The sequence below is a fragment of the Aptenodytes forsteri genome, unplaced genomic scaffold (assembly GCF_000699145.1).
Source record: "Aptenodytes forsteri isolate BGI_AS27 unplaced genomic scaffold, ASM69914v1 Scaffold15, whole genome shotgun sequence".
NCBI classification, from domain to species: Eukaryota; Metazoa; Chordata; class Aves; order Sphenisciformes; family Spheniscidae; genus Aptenodytes; species Aptenodytes forsteri.
Window position 1 is genome coordinate 14,121,346 of NW_008795129.1, and position 23,526 is coordinate 14,144,871.

The 23,526-nt window shown below is 42.6% G+C and overlaps 1 protein-coding gene across 1 annotated transcript in view; it reads left to right on the plus strand.

The window, feature by feature from the left end:
• The window catches only part of SORCS3 (sortilin related VPS10 domain containing receptor 3), a 214,017-nt gene that overhangs the window by 152,625 nt on the left and 37,866 nt on the right, over positions 1–23,526 (plus strand). The window contains exons 12-14 of the mRNA XM_019471642.1: positions 1,129–1,205; positions 1,314–1,405; positions 6,053–6,160. Coding sequence (XP_019327187.1) covers positions 1,129–1,205; positions 1,314–1,405; positions 6,053–6,160 — 277 coding nt within the window. The remainder of the gene's footprint in view (positions 1–1,128; positions 1,206–1,313; positions 1,406–6,052; positions 6,161–23,526) is intronic.

Sequence of the window (23,526 nt, forward strand, 5' to 3'; positions counted from 1 at the left end):
TTGGAAAAAACACTGTTTCAACCTCTGAAGTAGTGTCTCCAAATGGTGTTCTGCCATGCTTTCTCTATATATGGTTGAGGTCAATGTTTGAGCTTTTCTTTACATTGCTTTGATGTCTGGCATATCCATTCCGTAACACATGGTAAAGGCAGAGTAGTTCCCCCTATAAGGCTGTCAGCAGAACATTTTCCATCATAGTGGAAATTACAAGATTAAAATTAAGAACCGTACCAAGTAACCAGTAAGTTTAAACTCACAATTTGGGACAACTAGGTCAATGAGAACAATCAGCATTGTGTAGAATGATGCTCAGTCTGGTCTCTACCTCTCTGCTGCAAAGTCATTTGACCCATCTTAATTCTCTGAACTGTTTCTGCCCTCAGGTGAGGTTCATACCTAAACAAACAAAATTTCCTTCAAGTGGAACTTATATTTCATTACATCACAGTCCTCATTAATTGCAAATGGTTAGGAAACCTAGGAAGAAGCTTTGTTTATTTGACTGCAGGTTCTGAGACCAGTTATGTGTTTGAGCATTTTGACAGAATCTTGAGTAGACTTTCTAGCCCCAAAATCATGGGCTTCAGTGGCCCTGGGTTTCACCTCTAAACTCAGCCGTATGAGTTAACTTCCCTGTGAATGTAATTGCATTACCCTTAACAAAGACTGGCGGATCACAGAGATGCAACTCACCAGCCAGAGCACAAAGACTACAAGTTCAGAGAAAAATGTGTATGGAATGAAATATCCGGTAGCCAGGGACAGTGGCCACTGTTCTGCTGCCATTCTGATGATTTGTGTGCACCAAATGGGTGTGTGGTTTCATACGCAGTTTTTCAAGTATGTAGGTCCTTGGCTAGAATAAGCCTGCCTTTAGTGGCTTGCAATTATGGGTAGTGCTATCTGTTGGGAAAATAAGCTGATAATACTGTTTCTCTTCAGTGCCAATTTTCAAATGGTACGGCTCTTGTAAATTAATCTTGCACCTGACCATGGTGTTGTTTTTAGATGAGAACAGAATCAAGAACAGCAAAGAAGCACTGGTCAGACCAAGTGCTTTTGGTTTCCTGGAAAAATGCAGTTCTGTGTTCTCCATACAAGAATGTCTGACACTTGCTTGTGTTGCAGGCAATATTGGCTCTGAGCTTTCCTACACTGATGTCGGTGTGTTCATCTCTTCTGATGGTGGAAATTCCTGGAGACAGGTATGTTTTGCAGAGCAAAGGAAAGCATGGAGCCTTTTGCTATTGTTCTCCTGAGTCTTCCCTTCCCAGTGGAGTGCAGCATTCATGCAGTACCTGATTTGTTTGCAGATCTTCGAGGAGGAATACAATGTGTGGTTTCTGGACTGGGGAGGGGCACTAGTGGCCATGAAACACACGTCAGTGCCCATCCAGCACATGTGGTAAGGAAACTTGTTACTTTGAGAAGGTTTCCTGATGGCGATAAGCTGACAGTGGTGCTAATATCTCTTGCATCACCTGGTCAACATCTGCTCGTGTCTACAAAATGAGCAAATGAGATCATTCTTATCTGCGTTTTACCATCATTTGGGTTTTGTTGATTAATATAATGATTATTGTACCATTTTAGAAATATAATGTCTATATACATAATCACACACGTATATGAATTATTCTTTGCACTAGTCATGTACTGTGAGACTTCAGGTGGGGTTTCTTTCCCACAGACACATATATACTGAGTAAGAAGTCATCCTTTGTGCTTCAAGTATTTCTGAAAGGATGTGTCCCTCACTTCTGCTTTTTGTTTACAGAATTTGGTATTAAACTGGTAAGACAGATAAAGGGAGGGAGAGGAAAGGGCAGTAGGTGTTGATAAGGACAATAGAGATATGTTGCTAATGTTGCTGTCTCCTATAGGATTCCACTATCAATTTCCAGAGATACAGTGGTGGCAACTGAATAGAGTTGGGGGTGGAATAGGGCAAAATGGTTTCTCAGTTGAAGATACTGTTTTGCTGTAAGTGGGTTATAACAATCTAAGCACTAAAGTTACTGCTCAAAGTTATCCTCTCCTTAGCCTTTGCCTCTCTCACTCCTGCACCAGCTAAGCATTGGAGAGAGGCATTCTGAAATTCAGAACTAACCTTGTTTACAGAAAATGTGTGTATTAGCATCACCTTCAGTCTCTGGTCTTGAGTGAAAGAGGGGCATGGCTAATGGACTGACCTACCCAGCTTCTAATGTTGTTTAGAAGTGAATTAGTTAGAAATAGCCTTGAGAGACAAGTTTTGTGTTCCTGTCTGCAAGATTGAGCCGTCTCTCAGCTTGATGGTGCTAAGCACATGTCTATCTCATGCTCTTCATGCAAAACAGGAAATGTGGCCTTCAGTCAAATAGAAAAAGAAAGCAATGGTGTTTGGCAGCAGTGATGAGGTGATTAAGGTCTCCTCTACCTGAGTCATTATTGTACAAAATCCTTCAGTTAAATTGCATTCAGAAGCTAGAGACCTCAAGACAAGCTGCCTTTACCCATCACAAGCTAATGTTCCAGAGAGGTACCTTAAGAACTTTAATGACTACTTTTTCAATATGAAAAGCTTCTGGACTTTATATTCCTGACCTGACAGACAACTCTGAGATGACTGCAACATAGATTTCTATTAAAGTTTGAATATGTTGCATTTGAGTACATTTCTTTACCACCTGAGCTAAAGAAATGACTGCTTTAGTTTTGGTGTGGTAGTGGATTGATAACCACAGGATGTATTGGCTCATATTCCTAAGGCTTTGTAATTTTTCTAGGATCTTTTTGAGATAGGGGGACCAAGTGTTCTGTAAGAGGTCTGTGCCTCCATGTGGCTTTACATGCAAGTTATTATATGCAAAATGAGGGTTGCAATCTTTGTCTTGCTTTCTAGTGTTCAGGAAACAGGTTGTTTGTTTTAACATAAGAAAACTTGTTCCAGTCATAATATATGTAGCCGTACTGAGTCAGGGCCAGGGGTTAGTCTAGTCCAGCATCCTCTTGCCGACAGCCTCCATAACTGGATATGTAGAGGAGTGTAGTAATCGAGCTGACCCATAATGATGCTTCCAGCAGACTCCCGCTTTCTGTCTGTGGTTAGAATGTGTTGTTGTGTGACTAGAAACATTTGCCTCTGATAGGTAACTCAGTAGTCATGACTATACCTGAAGTGCCCTCAGGAAAGAGGACATCAAGACCATGTCCAAGTCTTAAGACCAAACCAAGTATGAGCCAAGGCAGGAGAAGTGTGTGTTAGCCAAGCATAAATGTCACGAGCCATCAGGCTGTGGCAAGTTGAGCTCTGGAAGAGTGAAAGGTGAGCCACTTACTGAAAGAGCTGTAAGTCATGTATTAACCATTTATGACTGTATTCTTCAACCCAGGTGCAACTGTTTTAATTGCATCTTACCTTGTGAAGGCTCTTTGGACATGAAAAGTACATTATGTACAAGTGCTTGTACTTAGATGTCGGGAAAGTTTTGGTCACAGGTTGACTTTCCATAGGAGCTGAGAACCCAGTTCGCCTTTGTCTGCTTTGCAGAGGTTCATTTCAGATGTTCTCCCTTTCTACTAAATCCCATGAAATGGCATGTGCAGTACTATAAGTGCCCCACCCACTCTATTAAATGAGTAGTGATTTAGAGCTGTTGTCAATAAGATCCAACAGGTTTCCTCCAAAATTGTACCCTTAGGGACTTAGGAATTTGCTTCATATTGCCTCAGTAGGCACCTGTTTTATAGGCAGGAGTGGAATAGATGAAAGGTTACACATATACCTATTAGTTCTCAGACTGAGACATTGTACAATAAGTTTCATCCTGGAGAAAAGAGGAGCAGATAATTGAAAAGCTGAGAGAACTTTAGCTAAGCTAATGAAGCATGCTGTTCCTCAGAAATTGAAATGCTATTTAGATAGATAAGCATGCAAGCAGAGCAGCATACAAATGCACAGGTGTATGGGAAGATACATACATTTAAATAAATAGATTTGGGGCAGATAAGCTTTTTGTATGCTGTTGTCCTCCCAGCTTTCTGTCTTTGGTCTATAGTCAGCTTCCTATTCTGACAGATGTGCATTGTGAGTCAGGTGAAAGTGTTTTGCTAGGTGCTGTGAGAGGCAGATACTTAGGGAACGGTGACTGCAAGCCTTGGCTTTCCATACTAGAGATCTGAGGTTGGTGTAACCCATTATTTGTAATACATATTACACTGGCCTCCTAGTCCTTTGGTGGCATCTCAGATAGTGTCCCTTATGCTCCCTACTTGGAGTGGGGAGGATTCAGTTTCCAGCAAGACCCTCTCAGACAAATCCAGGTGCTCAGATGCATGTGCGTACACACACACACGCATCCCCCCCAAACTTTCCTCACCTGGAAAATAAGGCAAACTTCTTTTTACGCTCACTTTAAAATGAGAAGTGTTTCCTGCTCTTCAAAGAAGAAGTTTGTGCCATTATTGTCTCTCTGGTAACGTCCATCGAGAGTAATCTGTCAGCTTTCACAGCCCAGATACCTCGCCGAATTACAGAGAACTCTAATGACCCTGCTGGGAGAGGATCAAATAATTTTACAGCCAATAAACCTTTGTGCTTCTCTGTTTGTTCTTCCTTTACTGTTATAACTTGGAGCTGAAATTCTGGGCTGAAATTGTGCAGGAGCAGTTGTGTGGAGAGTCTGGGGGCAGAAAGAAACTTGGTTGCTTTCAGAACGGTTCATGAGCAGCAGCTCTGGGAGCTGGGTGCTGACAGTCTGCATGTTGCCTCTCTTTCCTGCTGCAGCAGCAGCTGGGTGCGCAGACCCTCCTCCGGCTGCAGTATTGTGGGCACAGACTGTCAGGGTGATGTCAGGGCTGGTAGCTCCCTGACGGCTGGGAAACCAGGAGTTGACCGAGGTCCCTGGGACAGCAGGGAGGGATCTCACAGCCAGGGCCCATCCCAGCATCCCAGCCAGGAGCGGGGCAGCCCCAGCCCTGGGCATCGGGCACCTGGCTGTCGACAGACACAGGCTGAGGCCACTCTGGGACGTCAGCCTGCATGTCAGGCCCATGGCCAGGAAGGGCTTTGGCAGAGCTGGAGCCTGGCACTCCTATGGTGTCAATGGGGCTCCTAGGCCATGGATGGGGTGAGGGGAGGCCATGAGGGAGGCTGGGAAGGGACACTAAGGTATGGGCCACCAGAGTCCTGACCTAGTCTGTCTGCTGGTGTGGTCAGTTAGACTGTTCGTTCACCTACTCCTTTGTAGTTATCAGAGATAGAGAGGTTGCTGGGGTGTAGCTGAGAGCAGGGTTTGCTAACCCTCCTCTGCTAATCCAAAAGCCTGTTGTACTAACTCTAGACCCTGTCAGCTGGGTTAGGATACATGTGCTCTTTGATAAAAACAGAAAGTAAGGCACACGGTGGTTGTGGGTAGGGACAGATGATCAAAAGCCACTGAATTACCCTGGCTTGTCACTGACAGTGTGAACACTCTCAGCCTCTAAGAAGGGAAATGCTTTAATTTTAACCAGTACACAACTTTGTTTTACAACTGTAACAGGCAAAGAGCACACAGACTAACCACTGACTGTGGCTCAGTTTGGCCTCCTTCCTCCACCTCTCTGTAAAATGGACACCATCTCCGAGATGGCATGCAAAGAACTATTAATAGGGCTAGAGAGATTGTAGCTAATGCCATATGGCATTGATACATGCATGGGTTGAAACATCCAGTGGTGTTGACAGAAATTTTCATGCATTCAGGCCAGGGCTATTTATGCTCTGAGTGCTGCCTCATGCCAGGTGCTATTGCAGAACCAGAAACAATGCCCCTTGGTCCCTTGAAGTCTAATGTACAGCTGGATCAAGTATATCTATATTTTTATTGCCAGTGTTTATACTCTCTAAGGCTTTGATCTTTCAAAATACACCAAGAGCATGAATTAGTGGGCTGGGAAATGGCAAAGATTGGTGCTTGTCTATAAATCTAACTGCTGGAGCTTGCAGACCTTAGCCAACATTGAATTGCTGAAGTTGCTCTAGAGTAAGTCTTTTTATGTGTATAAATCTTGTCTGCTTCTATCCCAGGGTGAGTTTTGATGAGGGAAGATCCTGGAGTAAATACAGTTTCACATCAACACCACTTTTTGTGGATGGATCCCTTGTAGACCCTGGCATAGAGACCCAGATAATGACGTAAGTATAGCAACTCTTAACTTTTTTCTAAAATGTGATGGCAGAAGGAATGCATGGAGATCCCCAAGTGCATGGTGAGCCTCATGGTGTGCAGTGCAGCATTGTGTAGCTACACATGCAGTGTTGCATGAAGGCGTGGTGCTGTTTTGTGGTTTTTGCTGATTGTCACAGACCCAGATGGAGTGTCCATGCATCACGTGGCAAACAGATGATGGAGCCAAACTCTTCCCAGTAGTGGCAGCAGGTATAGCAAGGAGAGATGGTCCCAAGCTGTAGCTTGGGAGTTCAGATAGGACAGTAGGAAAATCTGCTTCTTTGGAGGGTGGTGTAGCCCTGGTCAGGTTACAGAGAAGTTGTGGTATCACCATCCGTAGAAGTTTTCAAGCCTTGGCTAGATGAAGCGACATCTGCCCTGATCTATAGTTGGTGACAGTCTGTCTTGGAGTAAGAGCTTGGACTAGTGACATCCAGAGGTCCCTTCTCATAAATACTGCTGAGATTGTGTTCCTTGGATCTGATGGCCCAGGGACTGCAGTGTTCTTCAAAGGCCAGAGATCTGTACGGTTGCACCTAATGTCAGTTCTGTGCTTGCTCCAGTTGTGCAGCTTGACTGTCTTTAGAGATTGCTGCTGGGTATGAATATCCTCAAACCTCGTTGCTTGCTATCTGCATTGTGGGCTGTACATCTGGTTTTAGCTCAAGCTAAAGGTGTTCTCAGTGTGCATACGTAGACCTGAGCTCAGAATAACTTTCCTGGTCTGGGGTGTAGTATGCTGATTCACCCATACCATGGAAGGAAGAGCCTGGGCTGGCACTGAAGGTGCTTGGACCTTCCTCCTCCCAAGAGTGCTGAAGCTCTGGGTAAGGCTGGTGGAAGTGGTGGAGTAATGTTGGCCCAAGAACAGGCCAGGATCTGAGTTTAACAACCAGGGGAGAGAGGGAATGTTTTAAGTTCAAAGGCATCTTCAAAGAGTCATCTGATCTTTTGCACAAAGCAGATCAGAACACTCTGTTCTGGGATTCTGAACAAAGCAAGGACTAGATGCACTGCCTTTGTTGCTTGCAGAGATGCCTTCTTACTTGTATTTTCTCTGAGCTGGCTGGAACAGCTTTCTGAAAAGGATCAGAAAGCAAGGTGGCTAAGATGCCTTAGTCTGAGGCACTCCTGCAAAGCATATCTGCAGTGGCATGAAGGAGTGCCTTTGGTTAATCACATCAGACACTGCTGCAGCACTCCAACTCAGGGGCAGGAGATATACTATAAATTTCACCTTGCAGTCAGTTTGCTTTTCCTGCTTTCTGCACCTGCACCTGAAGTTCCTGCAGATTTTCACTACTTGCAAAAGAAGAGAGATTCAAGCCCAGTATATTTTCTTCTAGGCTTCAGCCCATCTGCCTACTTATGTGGCAGAAATGCGTAGGTGGATTTCATTGCTGGTGTCATAGGTAGTGACAGACTGAGAGTAGAATGCTGGGTATGCTTGTCACCGGTTTCTGAGGAAGCTTGGATCAGATAACAGTTGTGTGTCTTGGGCATTTCTGCTAGTGATTTGAATTTATTCCAACTGGGTTGTGTGATTTGTGTTGGTACGCCTTTCAAAAACCAGACCTACATCAGCCTTACACAAACAGAAGAGACTATGTGGTGAGGAGCAGTCTGTACCTGCAGTGGACCTCACCTTAGCTGCAAGAAAGGGGCTGGGGGAAAATCCTCTTCTTGCAAAGGGTTATTTGAGCTGGCTTCTTTGCCATCTATGCCATGACAGCTGAAGTGTCTTGGTGCTGTAGTCCTGGGAGGATCAGGAAGGTGTAGCCAACTCCTGTATAGCCCATCTATATCTCCCATGCTGAAGTGTCCTAGGGGGGCCAGGCTAACTAATTATGGTTATCCTTTACGCCTACAAGGCATAGGAGCTGCACACTTAAGTTCGTTTCCCAAACAGTGCTGGGGCAGAACAAGGCAGCCTCCATGTCTGTGTCACAGACAGCTGTTGAGATTTTTATTGGAGTAGAGGTGGTATCAACTCTGGTAGGGTTGCTAGTTTTTCCTTTACTCTAAACCCATGGCTTGGCTTTGGCTTTTTCTTCCTAAAAGTGGAGTACTTGTTTGTGTAGCAGGATATATCTGTGCATCTGCTGCCTTGCTATCTGCAAATATTGCCCATATTTTTGCAAGGAGAAAAACACAGCAGCATATGATATACCTGTGAGCCTTTTCACAAGACTGCTGTGAGCATCCTGTTGGGACAATATATGCCAATCCCCAGCTGAAGATTAGACCCTGCATTCTGTTCACTCTACGCATTTTTCTCCAAATGCAGCAATAATGTGTCGCTTTCTGTGTTGGTTAATATGGTGTTTTTCTATGAAATTCTTTGTGCAATGAACAATGTGTATCGCTTTCCAACCACACACGCTTGCAGACACACACACACATGCAGAGACAGATCTGAGCTCAAATAAATCTGCACATCAGCACCTTCATTGAAATCAATGGAGCTAGTTTCAACTAGCTGTGGATTTAGCCCATTTACTTTATATATCAATGCAGTTTTCTTTTGAGGTGAAAGATGCATTTTAAATCTAAGGTTATTGTTACTTATATCTCTGTAGGCTTCTGAATGGAATGGAGAATGTAGGAAGTGAGTTATCTTGCTGAATATTGTGTATCAGCTTTGTTGAGAGCTGACTTTTTCTTTTGAAATCTTCGCAGGCATATTATTATTATTATTATTATTATTATTATTATTATTATTATTATTATTATTATTATTATTATTATTATTATTATTATTATTATTCACTAGCAATTTTTAAAACTATTCGTAATAGTCTGTAAAAGCCATACAAAGAAATTTCACATGATACTTGCCATAAATGTTTAGAGAAATTCCTATCCACAGCATTAGAGGAACTGTGGAGGAAAGAGACCACTGATAAAGCCTGTATGCAAACCATTTCTACGCAGATCACTTAGGTATTTCTCACAATGAGAATTTTAGTGAACTCATCTATAAGGGTAGTGTAGGATCATGCTGAGCTTGTGGAAGCTTTGGCTGAGAAGAAATCAATGCGTTTCTATTGCCACTGGTCATTCTCTGAACTAACACATGGTGGTTGGAGGTACGTGGAATTTGTGTTTGCGGGTGGAAACCCCAATGATTTCAAGATGCTGATGAGAGGAGCACAATGGTTTGGGATCAGCATACCCCAACTGAGGATGGGATCAGTGGGAGCTCTTAGAGTAGAAACAGGGCCGAGGCAGAGAGACGAAGACTGTGCTCATATTTGTGTACCGCCAAACTGGGTAGGTTAGTGGCTTTTAAAAATTTGTCTTTCATTCTGGAAAATGCAAAATATTTCATCTAGAGGTCTCGGCTGATTCCTGTTAGGAAAAATTTCTTCCATTGATTTGCATCAAAGTTGTCTGTGTTCAACTACTTCCGAAAAATAATAATCTGAGGGGAATGTGTATTAAATAGTCATTATACTCCAACTATTATTAACATATTGCATTATTAACAATCTTATCATAATACTATCTTATTAAAATCAGTATATCAGTAGAGTGACTGTTATTCCCAACCTTCATTTTGTGGTACATCCTGTGAGTGAGCTCTCTGGGCTGTACGAAGCAGCAACAGTTTTAGCACAGAATTTCATACCACTTCATGGCTGTTACGTGAGCAGTTGCAGTATCTGTCTGTATTGTACGAGCATCCTAGGCTTCTTGGATCTTCTGTGCTTTGTGCTGTGTGTATGTGTCCTAAGGCAGTCCTAAAGAACTTACCAGTATGGTAAAATCTGTAGATTTGCATGTAGGGGCATTATATGATTCTGAATATTTTAGTGTACTTTGAATTGGGAGCTGCTTTTAGTGGGGAATTGGGCAAGATGTCTTGGAGAGGTCTGTTCCAACCTAAATTATTCTATGATTTTGTTATTTCATATGGCTATAAGAGTGCAAGAATGAATTATTTCCTTACAAGCATAGCTGAGTGGGCTCTGCTAAGAATGTAGTTTTGTGACACACAGGGAAGTACCACGAGACTGTGTGAGCTGGTCTAACTTGGAGCTACTGCCTAACCAAGGTGAATCTGCTCTCCCTTCCTCCATTCCTGGCTGATCATCCACTTCTGCAATTCCTTTCACTGTTCTTTTGACAGTCATCTCATCTGACAAGATGGTCAGTTCAGGTCCCTTAGTGTCACAGCACTTCGAGAGATGTGTACCAAAGCACAGGTGTGAGGAAAGCAGCTGTAGAAAACAAAGGGTCCTTTAGGAAAATAACTCAAATGCATAAGGGCGATGGGTTAGGCACGTTTTTAGGTGACCCAATGAGTGCCTAGAAAGCGCTAGTCTTTTTGAAATTTATAGTTTTCTAACTTCTGTCCTGTAGCCCTCACTGGCGAATAGTGTATCTTTTAATGATTTCACGTTCTAATGGGTCAGATCTAACAGTTCTGTGTTGACTAGCCATAGGCACAGCATGTTACTTGCCTGAGGTTGTCCACCAGGGGAAAGGAATCAGATTGTATTCCCCTTCTAGTTGATTGTGATATATCCAAACAGAAGCAGTATTTGCTCGAGAGAGTTGCTAATCTGTACCGTTCAAATCAGAGACAAGATGTTTTTGTGGGTCCAGAGAAGGGCTTTATGTTGTTCCAGCTCTGATTCATAATTATTACCCCTGCCACTTCATCTCCTGTGCTAAGCATCTCTCCAAACCTACATAAAGAGAAATAACTTTTTTGCTTCACAGCCCTGCAGAGCTTTGCTGTCATTTTAGTAGACTCATTATACATGTGTGTGTGTGCAGACACTCATTTATAGATGGGGATCATTAAGTTTGTCTGTGCTGATAAATACATCTTTATGTAGACACAGCCACGTGTGTGTAAATAAATATGTGTTTCTATGTGTGTATACTTAGTGATCCATATATATCTGTGTATGCATCATTGAGTGTTAACGTTTCCAGTGAGAGGATTTAATACAAGCTGGTCTTCCAACATCGCTGTGACTGCTGCCCTTGGCTATGTGTGTGTTAGAAAACGTTCCTGGTTGTAAATGAATAGGTTATGAGCCCTGGCCCTTTCTAACACCTTCTCGTTTACATGGCCATGCAGCGTTACCAGAGATGAAATGGGAGCATTTTTTTTCCAGGAGACCCATCAAATTACTGGCAATCCATCACTGGGTGGCAGAAGAGTGGGGCAGAATGAATAAGTAATTGAGAAATGTTGGAAAAGGTAAGACGGAGGCCAGGAGAGGTTTGAGGTGAGAAAGAGAGCATTAAGAGCGCAGGCCATACTGAGTCAGAGCAGAAGTCCCTCTAGATCAGTTCCATGCTGCAACAGTGGCAAGTAGAGGATGCTAAAAACATATATTAAAAAAAAAAAAATTGTGATTCCCTTGTACACTTTTCTCATTTAAAGAGATTTGCAAATAAGGGACTTCTTGACCAAATATGGTATTCTTTGTATTTCTAAGGCATTCATGATTTTTCCGATTTTTTTGAGGTTTTTTCCCCCTAAATCCCTTTAAAAATTTAGCAGTCACATTATCGTGTGGCCAGAAGTTCCATGAGTTAACTCTTATTCTGAAGATCGGACTGACTTGTGGAAGACATCAGCAAAGTAGGTACAGGTATGAAGGCAACGTGGACAGATTCTGATTAGCACTCAGCAGAGATTCAGCAGATTGAGTATGAGAGGGGGCAACAGCTCCCAGGTCCAAGCTCCCACTGAGTTCAAAATTACATGGGAGCCAAGAGTCATTTTCCTGTCACTTTCTGATAAGGTGATTATCATCTTTCCTCTTTAAGCAAGGCAACATTCACTGCCTTCTGCTCAAGTCTTGCTGTCACATTTAAAAGCTGATACAGGAAAGAAAATTACAAGCTGACACAATGTCCTTGAAAGATTCTGCCCCTTTGCTTAGGGGTAGGGAGATGCAGATCTGCCACCTCTGAGTGGTTGTGCTGAGAAAAGTAAGGCAAAAACAGACAAGTAATAGAAAATAGTGCCTTTGCTGGGATGTGGTCAGAGGAGCTGGCCTTCTCCCTGCTGGGCCAGCTTTCACCCTCCATAGCTGGCACCCGTGCTGGCAATCTCAGCAAACGAGAGAAGAAGTGAGTGGATGGCAGAAACACCAAGAGATTGTTTTTCCTAGAAGGAATTGAGGTTTTTGTCCAACATGTGTAAAGAAAAGACACAGACACAGTGTTCCTTGATTCCTGTGGCCCAGCAAAGGCCTTCAAACTCTCCTGCCATCAATCTGGTCTCTTTTCACTTCACTCTGCTTGAGAAAAAGAGAAAGAATTTGTCTGAAAAAAAAGGCAGATTTTCTTCTGCAACTGCTGCTACTGAGCTCAACAAAGGATTTGATGAAGAGGGAATCTGGAGGAAAGATTTCACCAGAGGTCTGTAGAAAGATAAATCCAACTTGCAGCTTCCAGTGCAGAAAACAACAGAAGGGATCATGTACGGGGGCTGTTGTGTTGAAGGATTCTGAACTCTATCCTTATTTACCTTCACTTCTTTTGGGAACCGGAGCTTACCAGCCAGTCTGTGCATACCCTCAGGCCTACCAAAACTCTGTTTTTTTTGTGAGATTGGAGGTCAGATTTCGAAACTTGCTTTATCCAAGTTGCATGGGTACCATTAGATACCTAGAAAGGACTGGTAGGTTTTAATTGTTGTCCCCATTGTGGTTTTTTCTCGCATTTCAGTTTTCCTTTCTTTTTATGTTCATTGCAATATCTGTTTGTGGTGCAACCAGCTTTATTATGGATGAATAAAATAAAATCCAATAAAAATCTATGGATTTTACTGCAAGGCTCTGATGTGTCCTTGTGAGTTCATTGCACTGTCCTCACTCATGGGGCTGTGCAAACTGCAGTGTGTAAACCTACATAAGGACTCTTCAGAATAGGATCCGTGAATTAAAATGAATCTGTGAAAATAATGACTGCACAGAGAAAGAAAAGTAAAATTTAGAACTCAATCCGAGAATAAAAATTACAAATATAATTATTAAGTTAGGAAACCAAAATGATTGAGAGGATATTGGCATTTGCTATACTGAGCTGCATTCCTGTATCATCTGATCTAATTTCAAAACCGTCTGGAAGTAATGAATAGCTGGAACTTTGCGAGAAAATGATCAATCTGCTAATGCCATCAAGTGACTTTACAATGGACAAGAAAATGTGCGTTATAGGAATTCCCATTTTATCCCAGCAGATGATCAGTTTATACCCTGGAGTAAGACAGTTGATTACCCATATCATTATCTTCTTTTGCAAGACTTAAAAACATTATTAACGATCACAGATTAATCAGTGTCACTTCCTCCTCCCATCTCCCTCCCTGCCAGAGGAGTACTCTATTCGTTAGCCTTTGGATTGCTGCATGAATTCACCTAAACAGCCCACAGAGGCACAATATTGATTGTGCTGCTGATACTTGCAATATGAGCTGAGGTCTTTCTGTGGCACCTGAATAGACAAATCAGGTGATGAGAACATCTGCTTAGAGTAATCTTTCTCAGACAGCATCATGTGATTTATTGGGCCTTAGGAAGAGGATGTCTGTGACCTGAGATCTGTTCCCAGCAGCTGTGGCATGTACTCAGAAGATTCCTGGCAGAAGCTATAACACGTGGAGAAGGCACTGGGCTCTGTGGCATGTATTGTCTATCTTTGGCTTTCTGGGGCAAACATTACTCGCATTGGAGTCAAGTGCTATTTATGGACAGTAGATCAAATATTATGCTAAAGAAATCAACATCATTAGTTGTATTCCGCAGGTAGGGAAATTGAGGCAGAACAAGGGACATGCCCGTGGTCAGTCACTCAGCAGGCTGTCATGGGGAGAGCTTGGCATTAAATCACACCTCCTGAGTCCCAGATGAGTATCCCACTGTGCAGATTTTCCCCATTCCTCAGGGGGAAGGAGATGCTGAGTCATATCTATAATGCTCAGACAAGGTGGATGGAGAGGTAAGCATGTGCAGAGAGGAGGACTAGAAAAAGGTGTGCTGAATGGAGGCTTTTATTCACTGAAGTGAATAAAAAAAGCCCTTACAGAAGGAGCCAGAATGAGCAGCAGGCTGATACATGATTTCTTTTTCCTAAGTAGAAAGACGGGGGTTGCCTGATGACAATACAGTCCAGATATTCTCATCTAGAGGCTAATATGCTTTGTTTCTTGTGCTTTTAGTAAGGACAGATGGATTATAGGTCCTGTGCTGTCCTCCTGCTAGCAGCTGGGCTGGGCTGTACAAAGCATTCAGGCCTGGTGTGGGGTGCACAGTCAGGGGTAGGGTGCTGTGCACGCATACGTTCCTTGGAGTCTTTCACCTTTCCGTTAGAGCAAGCCATGAAATATTCTGGTGCCCTGATCCCACCAGCCCTCAGGGGACTGAGAAGCCATGTGGCCTCAGCACCTTTTCAGCTCAGCCTGGCCCTGATGCTGCATTGGGCAGAGGGTGGTACAGCACACCGGCTTTCCTGGGAGCTGGGAAGGCTCAGCTCTAGGTTGGCTGCAGAGTTCACTGTAACTGATTTTTCATCATTGGGCTGCAGTGAGCGGTGGAGAGCAGCTTTCCAGAGCAGCCATACTATAGTTTGAGGCATCTCACATAGTTCAGGTAGTGCTAGAAGCCTTTATTCCTAAGGAGAGCTTGTCCTCGTTTGATCCTTGTACATGGTTTTCTTGTTTCATGATCCCTTTGACCCAAACCTGTGAAAATTCCCCCACTATAACTGGTCAGCCACCTCCTCATGCTGTTGCCCAGCCAGGTACAGATCTCATCCCCTCTTCTGAGCCGCCTTCTCTCTGATACCCTGTGCCTGTGCCGGGCAAAGCTTGTCACCCTGATCCACCACAAACTGTCCCTGTCACATGTGTTTGGAGCTTACATCTTCTGAGCAATGGCTTCCAGATTTGTGTTGGTCATCTCTGGTTGGAAATCTGCTGATTCATAGGATGAAAGATTGAAATGACTGAACATGCTGTGTTATCCAGCTTCTGGCAAAGGGGCAGCACCTGCCTCTGTTAGGACTGCAGGCTCGTTAGTGGAGGAAACACTCAGATTGCTGATACCTGCCAGTATCTTTTCTAGAAGAGGGAGGCAGCATCTTCAGGTTTCAAAGCTGTCAGAAACTGATTGTCTTTCATGAGTGCTTCGAAGAAGGGAGAGAACACTTCTGAAAAACAGCATTAAAAATTAACTTGCTTTCCCATCCCCCTCCACAGGTGTCTCGCACTCCCTTTTATGTTGCTGGGATTTCTTTTGAAGCAATTGTCATGTAAAGTGGTTTGGGAACATTGGCAATAAATTTTTTAGAGACCGGATTTCAAAAGGTTTGGTTTGTCATTCTGTAAGTTCTTATTTTGATAGCACTTTGTATTTAAAAATAAATAAATAAATAAATAATCCCTGTCTCCCCCATTGCCTTGTGCATTATTTGTGCAGCTAATGGAGAAATCGAGCCCAAGCTGTAGGGCTGCTTCGTAATTATACGTTCTGCAGATTACTTACTAATTGCACTTGGCATTACTTGCTAACTAAAAGTTCATGCTGTACCATGTCATTTGCAGTGGTTTTCCTCTTCTGCTGGTACTTTAAAGGAAGTGCCCATTGAGCTGATGAATAATCCCAGGACTGTTTTCGAAAGCTGAGGGAAAAGGGTCTGCCATGATTGTACTGCAGGATTTTTATTGCAAGATTTTGTTTTTTCTCTGTATTCACAGAAACTCTTCCCCTGCCCTGTCCATCCCTCCTGACCTGGAATCTGACAGTGGTCCAGCTTTCCATGACCAGTTCAATATGGATTGCTACTCAGTGAATCTGGCCAACACTTTGAATTTCTCTTCTGTGGAAAATCTCCATGTCATGACATTCAGCTTCACTTGGAGGTGGAAATAAACCACTTCCTTCAGATTTCATCTGCATGAGAAATTCTGTGAAATTCTCGTTTGACCCTTCCTCTTGGGAAACAGAATACAGACCAAGATGTTCTTGAACTAATTTGTCATCATGCAAGCTGCTGTCTGCTCTTGGTATATTCTTGGTAGTTTCACTGCTGCTGTTTTCTCTCCCTCCGAATAGTAGCAGTAGAACAAGGCCTTATATCTGAGATGGTCTACGGGAATTACACTAATTTGCACCAGCTGAAAATCTAAATCCAAATGGATGGTATATTTTATTTGGAAGAAAATGCATCTCTTCTTTCTAGAAAAAAATTTTTCTTACTCTCTTTCTATCCACAGACAGAAGTACAGCAGCCCTGAATCATCACCCTGTTGCCCTCAGGCTACTGTTCCTAGTTAACAGGTCAGCCAAAAGCAACTGAATTAAAAGCTCCAAAGTGACTCTTAAAAACCATATTTATTGTTTAGGAAAAAAATTAGACAGTGTTTTTTGTTGGCAATTGCCTGCCTTTCCAGTGTCATCTTTCATCTTTTATGTTTCCTTTGTTTCCAGTCTCTTGCTCCCTGCATCATCTTGCCAGTCATGAGACAGTATAACTCTCCCTCTCCCACTCTCCCTAACTGCTGATCTGTGTCTCTTTCAATTAGGTTCTGCTTCCTTGTCTCAGTCCCTTTCCATCCAATTTCCATGTAACCAGTGACCTCCTTTAACGCTAATTCCATCTAAACCATAATAAAAAACAATTGGGAGGTTACACAGCCCATTTGGTTTTCTCTAAAGTAATGATTTATGTTTAATTCATCAGGAAATAGCTCATCTCTCACTCCCCATTCATAAAACCTAACCCCACTGGCACAATTTGCAACTGTTCCATTGCTGCTTGTGTGTTTTTGGCCCTAACAGCTCAGCCTGCACATAGGAGCTAGTCTTACTTTACCGCTACTTTCTTACACACAGATGGCTTCAGATCCAGATTTCATAACAGGCCCTCTTTTTGTGTGTGCAATCGTCAGCATTTTCTTTTATTGTCTCAAAAGCTATAAATGTCAACAAGTGATGGAGGTACATTTATGTACCAGCTCCTTCTGTAAGTGTGTGCACTGAGCCAGGATCTCTACCATAGGCTCACCATTTTCCCAGGTAGTGTAGGACCAGGGTAGCCTGGCTAGTGGAGAGAAAAATCCAAACCAAATCAAGGCAGTTATGGAAGTGAGAGAACCTTGTACAGGGACACAGTTGATTCTCACCTAGACCTAATATGTTTGGCTGGATCTTGGCTCTTTCTGTTAGGCCATCCCCCCACCTCTGGTCTATGTTACCCAGCACTCTGGATCAGAGGAAATGGCAACGATTGGTTTGTGTTGCCTCCATGTATTCATGCCACGTTGATGCTGAACTAATCAGTTCTCCTGGAGCATGGAGCACTGGGGTATAAAGTACAATAACCAGCAGCAAACCCCAACTCAGATCTGGCTAGGCTTCTTAGCTCCATCTCAGTGCTGGTTGTATAAGTGCCAGAATAGGTGCCACAGAAGAGCTTTATTCTCCAGGCTTGCCAAGAGCCACAGGAATGGAAATGCAGAGCTTAGACATATGCAGGCTTTACCTGGCAACCACTCAGGTCCACATCTACACATCATGCCCAAAAGTTAAATGGCTTTAGACTTCATGAGAGCAGACCAGCCAAATTTGAATAGCTCTGGTCCTTGACTTTTGCACTGATGGGTCCAAGCTGATGCTGCATGGACCTACCCTGGGTGACTCAGGGTCAGCCCATCTGATACCTATCCTAGATGCTTGTAGAGAGGAACTCTCCAGTCTGTGCTATGCCACTATGTTGAGGGTGGCATGGACAAAGCCCTGCTCGTGAAACCACATTGGTGATACTTGCTGGGAAGGGAGGCTGGCCTTGGATACTTGGTTAGCTCTTAAAATTGTAGCAATAGCAACATGTGCTTCTGTTTGCTGGACAGCAAAGAGAGAGTGAGCACCTTCAGTTGTGGTGAATTAACCACTTAGTGCTCCTGCAGCTGTGATTGCCCAGATCTGGGGATCCCCCTGGTTTTGCTGAGATAAATTCATCCCCTCCAGGGGACTAGAAAAAAAACAACACACTTGTTTCCCTGCCAGGAGGTGGTTCTTCCAGACTGTGCTTCATAGCACTTCTTGGGTTTGCCCATTAAATAGCTACTTCTGGCACTACCTGTTAGAGGCACAGATGTAGATAAAGAGGGATTTTTAACTGGAATCAGAGGGCAATCTTGCTTCACTTTCTCTACATTCCCGCAACAAAAGCGCAGATTCAGGTCAGCTGAAACATTTACTGATTTGGGTGATTTTACTATTGGGGTTTTTTTTGCTTGCTAAGACACTTCCTCTGCAAGCATTTTTCTTTTACAATAAAAGGGAAAAAAAAGGAGGGTTGGTTTCAGGCTTTCCTGAATGGAACAGTCTATTTATGATGGCACTGCAATTAGCTTTTCCTTCAGTATTATCAATTAAAGTATATATTTGGCTCTCTTTCCAACTAGTTTTCTGTTGATCCATCCATCTATCTGCTTGTGTAGTTCATCTCAAAAGGTGCTGTCTATTAAAATATTAAAATATTTATATTTTTTGCTTTTATTTTATTTTTAGATATTCAAAATGCTTGAACTTAAACAGTCTATTCTGTAGGGCCTAATCTTGTTAAAATCTGACTTCAGAGGCCCCCAGGGTACTTTGTGAGAAGCAAAATGAGGTACCTTTTCATCTCTCTCAACTTGTTGATGTCCAGTGAAGGAAAAATGCTTCAGAAACAAGCGTATATTTGATGTTTTGTGTAGTGAAGATGACCTTATCAGCTGCTTCCTTCCATTGTGTCTTCAGTCATCTGTCTCACTGATGGGCACAGCTGAAGACAGGAGGCGTTACCAGAGACTTTGATCGTTATCTCCCATTACATGCAAAGGAGCTAGGCTGACTAGTGAAGATAAAAGTCCTCCATCTACATCTAGACCAGACCAGCCAAGTACAGACAGCTTCAATGCATGCTGGCTCCATATGATGTCCTGCCAGTTTACTTCAGAAATGATAGAAAGGGACTTGATTTAGGCATGAGAAGACATTTCTATTTCCACTCTTGGGCAGCTTGTCTGAAACTGCCGGCAGGGATAGATCCATATGGATACAGCTGATGCCTTTCCTGTGAGCAATATAGGAGCTATTTCTTGAGAACATCTATTTCTCATAGCCTAGGCAGGGACAGGGATTGAATCTATGGACCAGAGGTGGATGAGTTGTTATCTTGTGACCCTCGATTCATTCTGTTGACCTGTCAGGAGTGAGCAGTATTGAATTACATGAAAAGCACAACTATCAATGATGCAAGGAATGATAAGGTAAAAGCAATGCAATTTGACAAGAGAACACTGTCTAAATGTAAAAAGCCTTTTAAATAGTTTCTGTACAAGGTTATCCAGTCAGTATATACTGCATTTGTAAGTTATTGTGTATTTAAAAAATTAATGAAAGATATAATTATAGCTGCATTTACCAATGACCTTTTCAAAAATGACTCCATTATGAATCTGTAAGCATTTCAGAATTGTTTTCCAAGTTTCTAGTAATTTTTTTGCAAATTAACGACATCCAGCCCTGGCAATAAAAACCTTGCCTTGTTTCTCCAAAGAAGGGATTGGGAAGCATTTTCTGGTTTCCTAGCAATGGTTTCACTGTGAGTTATGCATAGAGCCGGTTGAGAAGGTGCTGTCCTATTAGCTAAGATTTTATGTGGAGTTTTAACTGCTTATTCTGAGGGACAGAACAGAATCTATGCTGTCTAAAGCCTGTAAATTACCATTCCACAGCTTAAGTTGGAGAACCTTTGTTAAATTGAGCTTAGTCAGAAAACTGACTCTGTCTAAATGCCATCTTGGCTCTTGTATTTATTGCTTCTTGAGGACTTCCAGATCAGACTGCTTAGATGGAAAAAATCAAAATATACTTTTTCTGTTGGCTTCCCAGAGTTGGACCTTGGAAACACAGCTCTCTTCTTTTGACTTCTATCCTTGCAACAAGCAATTAAGAGTTTTCAGTTAGGCCATGGTAGACAAAGTTATTGAGGCAAAATTCATAGTACATTATGTCCCCTCTTCCCCTGTATCATCTTGATAGTTTAGCTGTATTTATTAAAAAAATCCACCTTCCTAATTCAGTGAGCAGACAAAGTAAATGAGAAACAAAGGCACATGGGAATCGGATGAGATAAATGAGATGGTATCTTCAAAGCAACGTAAGGACTCACCAGTTGAGTAGGGAAAAATAAACTCCCACCAATCCCTTTTTCCATCTCTTTCCTTGGGACTTGTTTCTAAAAGACATAGGCTCAAAAAAAAAAGAGAGAAAAAACACACTTCAGACTGCTGAGGTAATGAGCACACAAGATTTTTCCATCTTCAGCCAACAAGAAGTCGTTATCTCCTGTACACTATCTTCTGTCTTGCCTTTTACAGCTTTTCTAGATCAGCTACACTGGATACAGAAATCCAGATGTACGTACTGGAGCACATAATGCTAAGCAGTTACTGATAGCTGAACACTAGCAGTTTTAAGATGTTGTAGCTCTTTGCTGTCTGCCCAACCCTCTCTGTTGGGCCTGGCCACCCCAAAACAGATAGGGTGGAGAGGGGTCATGTGCATGCACCTTAGTCACTATGGAAAAATATCCAGTGATGTAGTTCACAAAACTGATGAAAGCAGGGTTCAGCTGCAATACCTGATTTTGCCCAGTCAGGGTTTGTTCCCTGTGATGGTTTGTTTAGCCCATTTTTAATTCCACAAAAGATGAGGTTTTCCATCAGTTCCCAAGGAAAGCTGTTTGAGAGTCCGGTGGAGCCCCACAGATAGCATAGCACTCTCTTCCATTCCTTACGTTTGCTTACTTTCATAGAGGTTTCAAATGCACAACAGAGTCATCTTGAAATGTAACATAACCTTCATCATGTTGGCTGGTCAATCAAAAAGTGCTGTAGGTGTCCGAGTTGCATTTATTACTGGTGAGCAGTGCTCACAGGGTGCGGTTGCTTGCTAGCTGCTCTACATGTGAGTAGCTCTTATCTCTGAAGGCTGCACTGCAATGGTTGATCAGGCTTAAGAAGCTTTTTATTAGCAAGGGGGGGGGAAGTTACTACTTTAGGAATCAGGTGACCCAGAACCATCTCTGCAGCACAGAGAAAAACATCGCTCTCTGTTCACACTCCTCTAATTACATTTAGTGTAGTATTGTTTCCATCTAAATTATAGCAATTATATACAAAGATCTTCTTTGAAATCATTTAATTAAAGAGCAGCTAATGCTCTGTGCTTTTGGAATGCTAATATATTGCTTTCCACTTAGGAAACCTTGTTTTTTCCATTAATTATCATTATCATGGAGAATTTCAATGGCAGAGGGGGGTTTTTAGCTTGGTTTAATAGATTTAAAATGCAAGTGGTTCCGGCAATTTTTGTAGCTTGTAAAGCAAAAAGAAGCCTTTTGCTGTCTTGCTGGACAGTTAGCTGGACAGTCTGAGGAACAACATTTTCCTTGAGATGCATTGGCTGCCGAAGTGTTGGGTTTCTCCAGCCCTGTTATCTTCTGGGTTCAGGCAAGCGTTTGTTAATTATGTTCTTCCCTCTTCTTGCTATGTTTTCTGTGTAATAAGAGTCATATCCTGAACTGGTATAAATCTGCTGGACTAAATGATTTCTGCCTGCTGAGTTGCTGCTTTGTGGGAATGACATTTCAGTCATGCATCACATCCAGGACAAACAAGAGTCATGGGAGAGCTGCCCAGCCATGCAATAATACCATGACAAGACATGCACTCTGTAAGAGTATGTGCTGAAAGCAGTTGTGGCATAAGAGCTGGGGGGATTTACCCAGTGCCAAGGGAAAGTGGGGAGGGGAGCTGGAGTTAGAACTCCTACCTGAGTACATTTTTGGAGGCCTTCTGCATTGCCCCTCTGTGCTATTTCCTATTCCTCTCTTCTCCCTCCTTCTCCCAACAAGTGCCCTGGCACCCCATATTGCTATGGTTTCCGTGGGCTGATTTTGGTCCAGGATGTGCCTTCTGTGTTGAGGAACAGGAATTACAGTTTCTTTTGTAGCTTTGCCTGAATGCGGTGGTGTTTCCTATCGCTAATACCCCACAATTAGGACCACACTAAGTAATGTTCTGAAGAGCCAACAACAATCTACCTAATTCCATTCCTACACACAAGTCCTTCCCCACCTACTCATTTCTAACCTGTGTATGCATTTGTCACAGGTTCATCTTGCATTGTATCCTCTCCCCTTCTTGTCAGCTTCTTGGAGCTTGCCTCTGTGAGGCAGAACTTGGATATAGAAAGGTGTCCACAGCAAACCCACAACTCCAGGGTCTCAGATCTCCCCCACCCCCCTTTATCTCCCTGATACCCATGAGCTGAGACAGGTCTAAATGGGAGAACATGACTGATTCCTGGATGGTCTCTGTTTTATGAAAAACAGCACAATGCAGAGGAGTTTTGGTGTAGGCTACAGTCTACAGGAGTAGTTTGGGCAGTGAGGGGAGAGCAAAGCCAACAACCCTGTGTGATTACAGTGTAAATTAAGATGAACTAGAGTAAAGAATGGCCGCACACTAGGGATACAGCAGGATCTGGATTGCAGTCAGTGCTTGGAAACGCAATAGAAGTTTTCTCTTCTGTTTCTTTTTTGCTTTCATAGAGAAATTTTTAAATCATCTCTCTCCCCCCCCCCCTTTCTTTTTTAGACTGGAATAATTAAAAAACCAAAAACTGTAATCTTATAAGTGGCTTGGGTAAAAATGTAGGTTAGCGAAAGATTTGGTATAAGGAAAAAAAGCATTCTTTCTCTGCCCTCTAAATCTCACAATAAAGGTCATACAGTGACATTTGCTGCTTCATGAGTGTCAGAAAAGATTTGGGTTTCAGTACATAAAGAATTTTTAAAATCCGGAACTTGTATTTTTAGATGAGTTTTTAGGTTCTTTTATACATTCATTTGAGATAGCCAAGAAGTTGGCATGTTATAATGACAAATCAACTTGATCGTTGTAATTTTTTTGTTGTTTATGTGTACTGAGATGCTCCTCCTGCCAATGAGAAGCTGTAGTTTTATTAATGGCTTTTAAAGTCTGGTCACCCGTGTCCCTGCCCTAATCTCCTCTTATTACACACCTCTTTGGAAATCCAGCTGCAGCTGATTGAAAAGCTGCTCCTTACTGAGAAAATCACAGCTGGCCAAGGGAATAGGAAGCTGTTACTTGATCAAAAACTGAACATCTTGCAGACCTAATACATTGTTTCTGGATGGATGGAGTCTTTCGTCTGGGTACCTGGTGTTATTTATTAATTAAACCATGTTTTTGCTATGATTTTGCATTCTTTGGTGAAGGTGC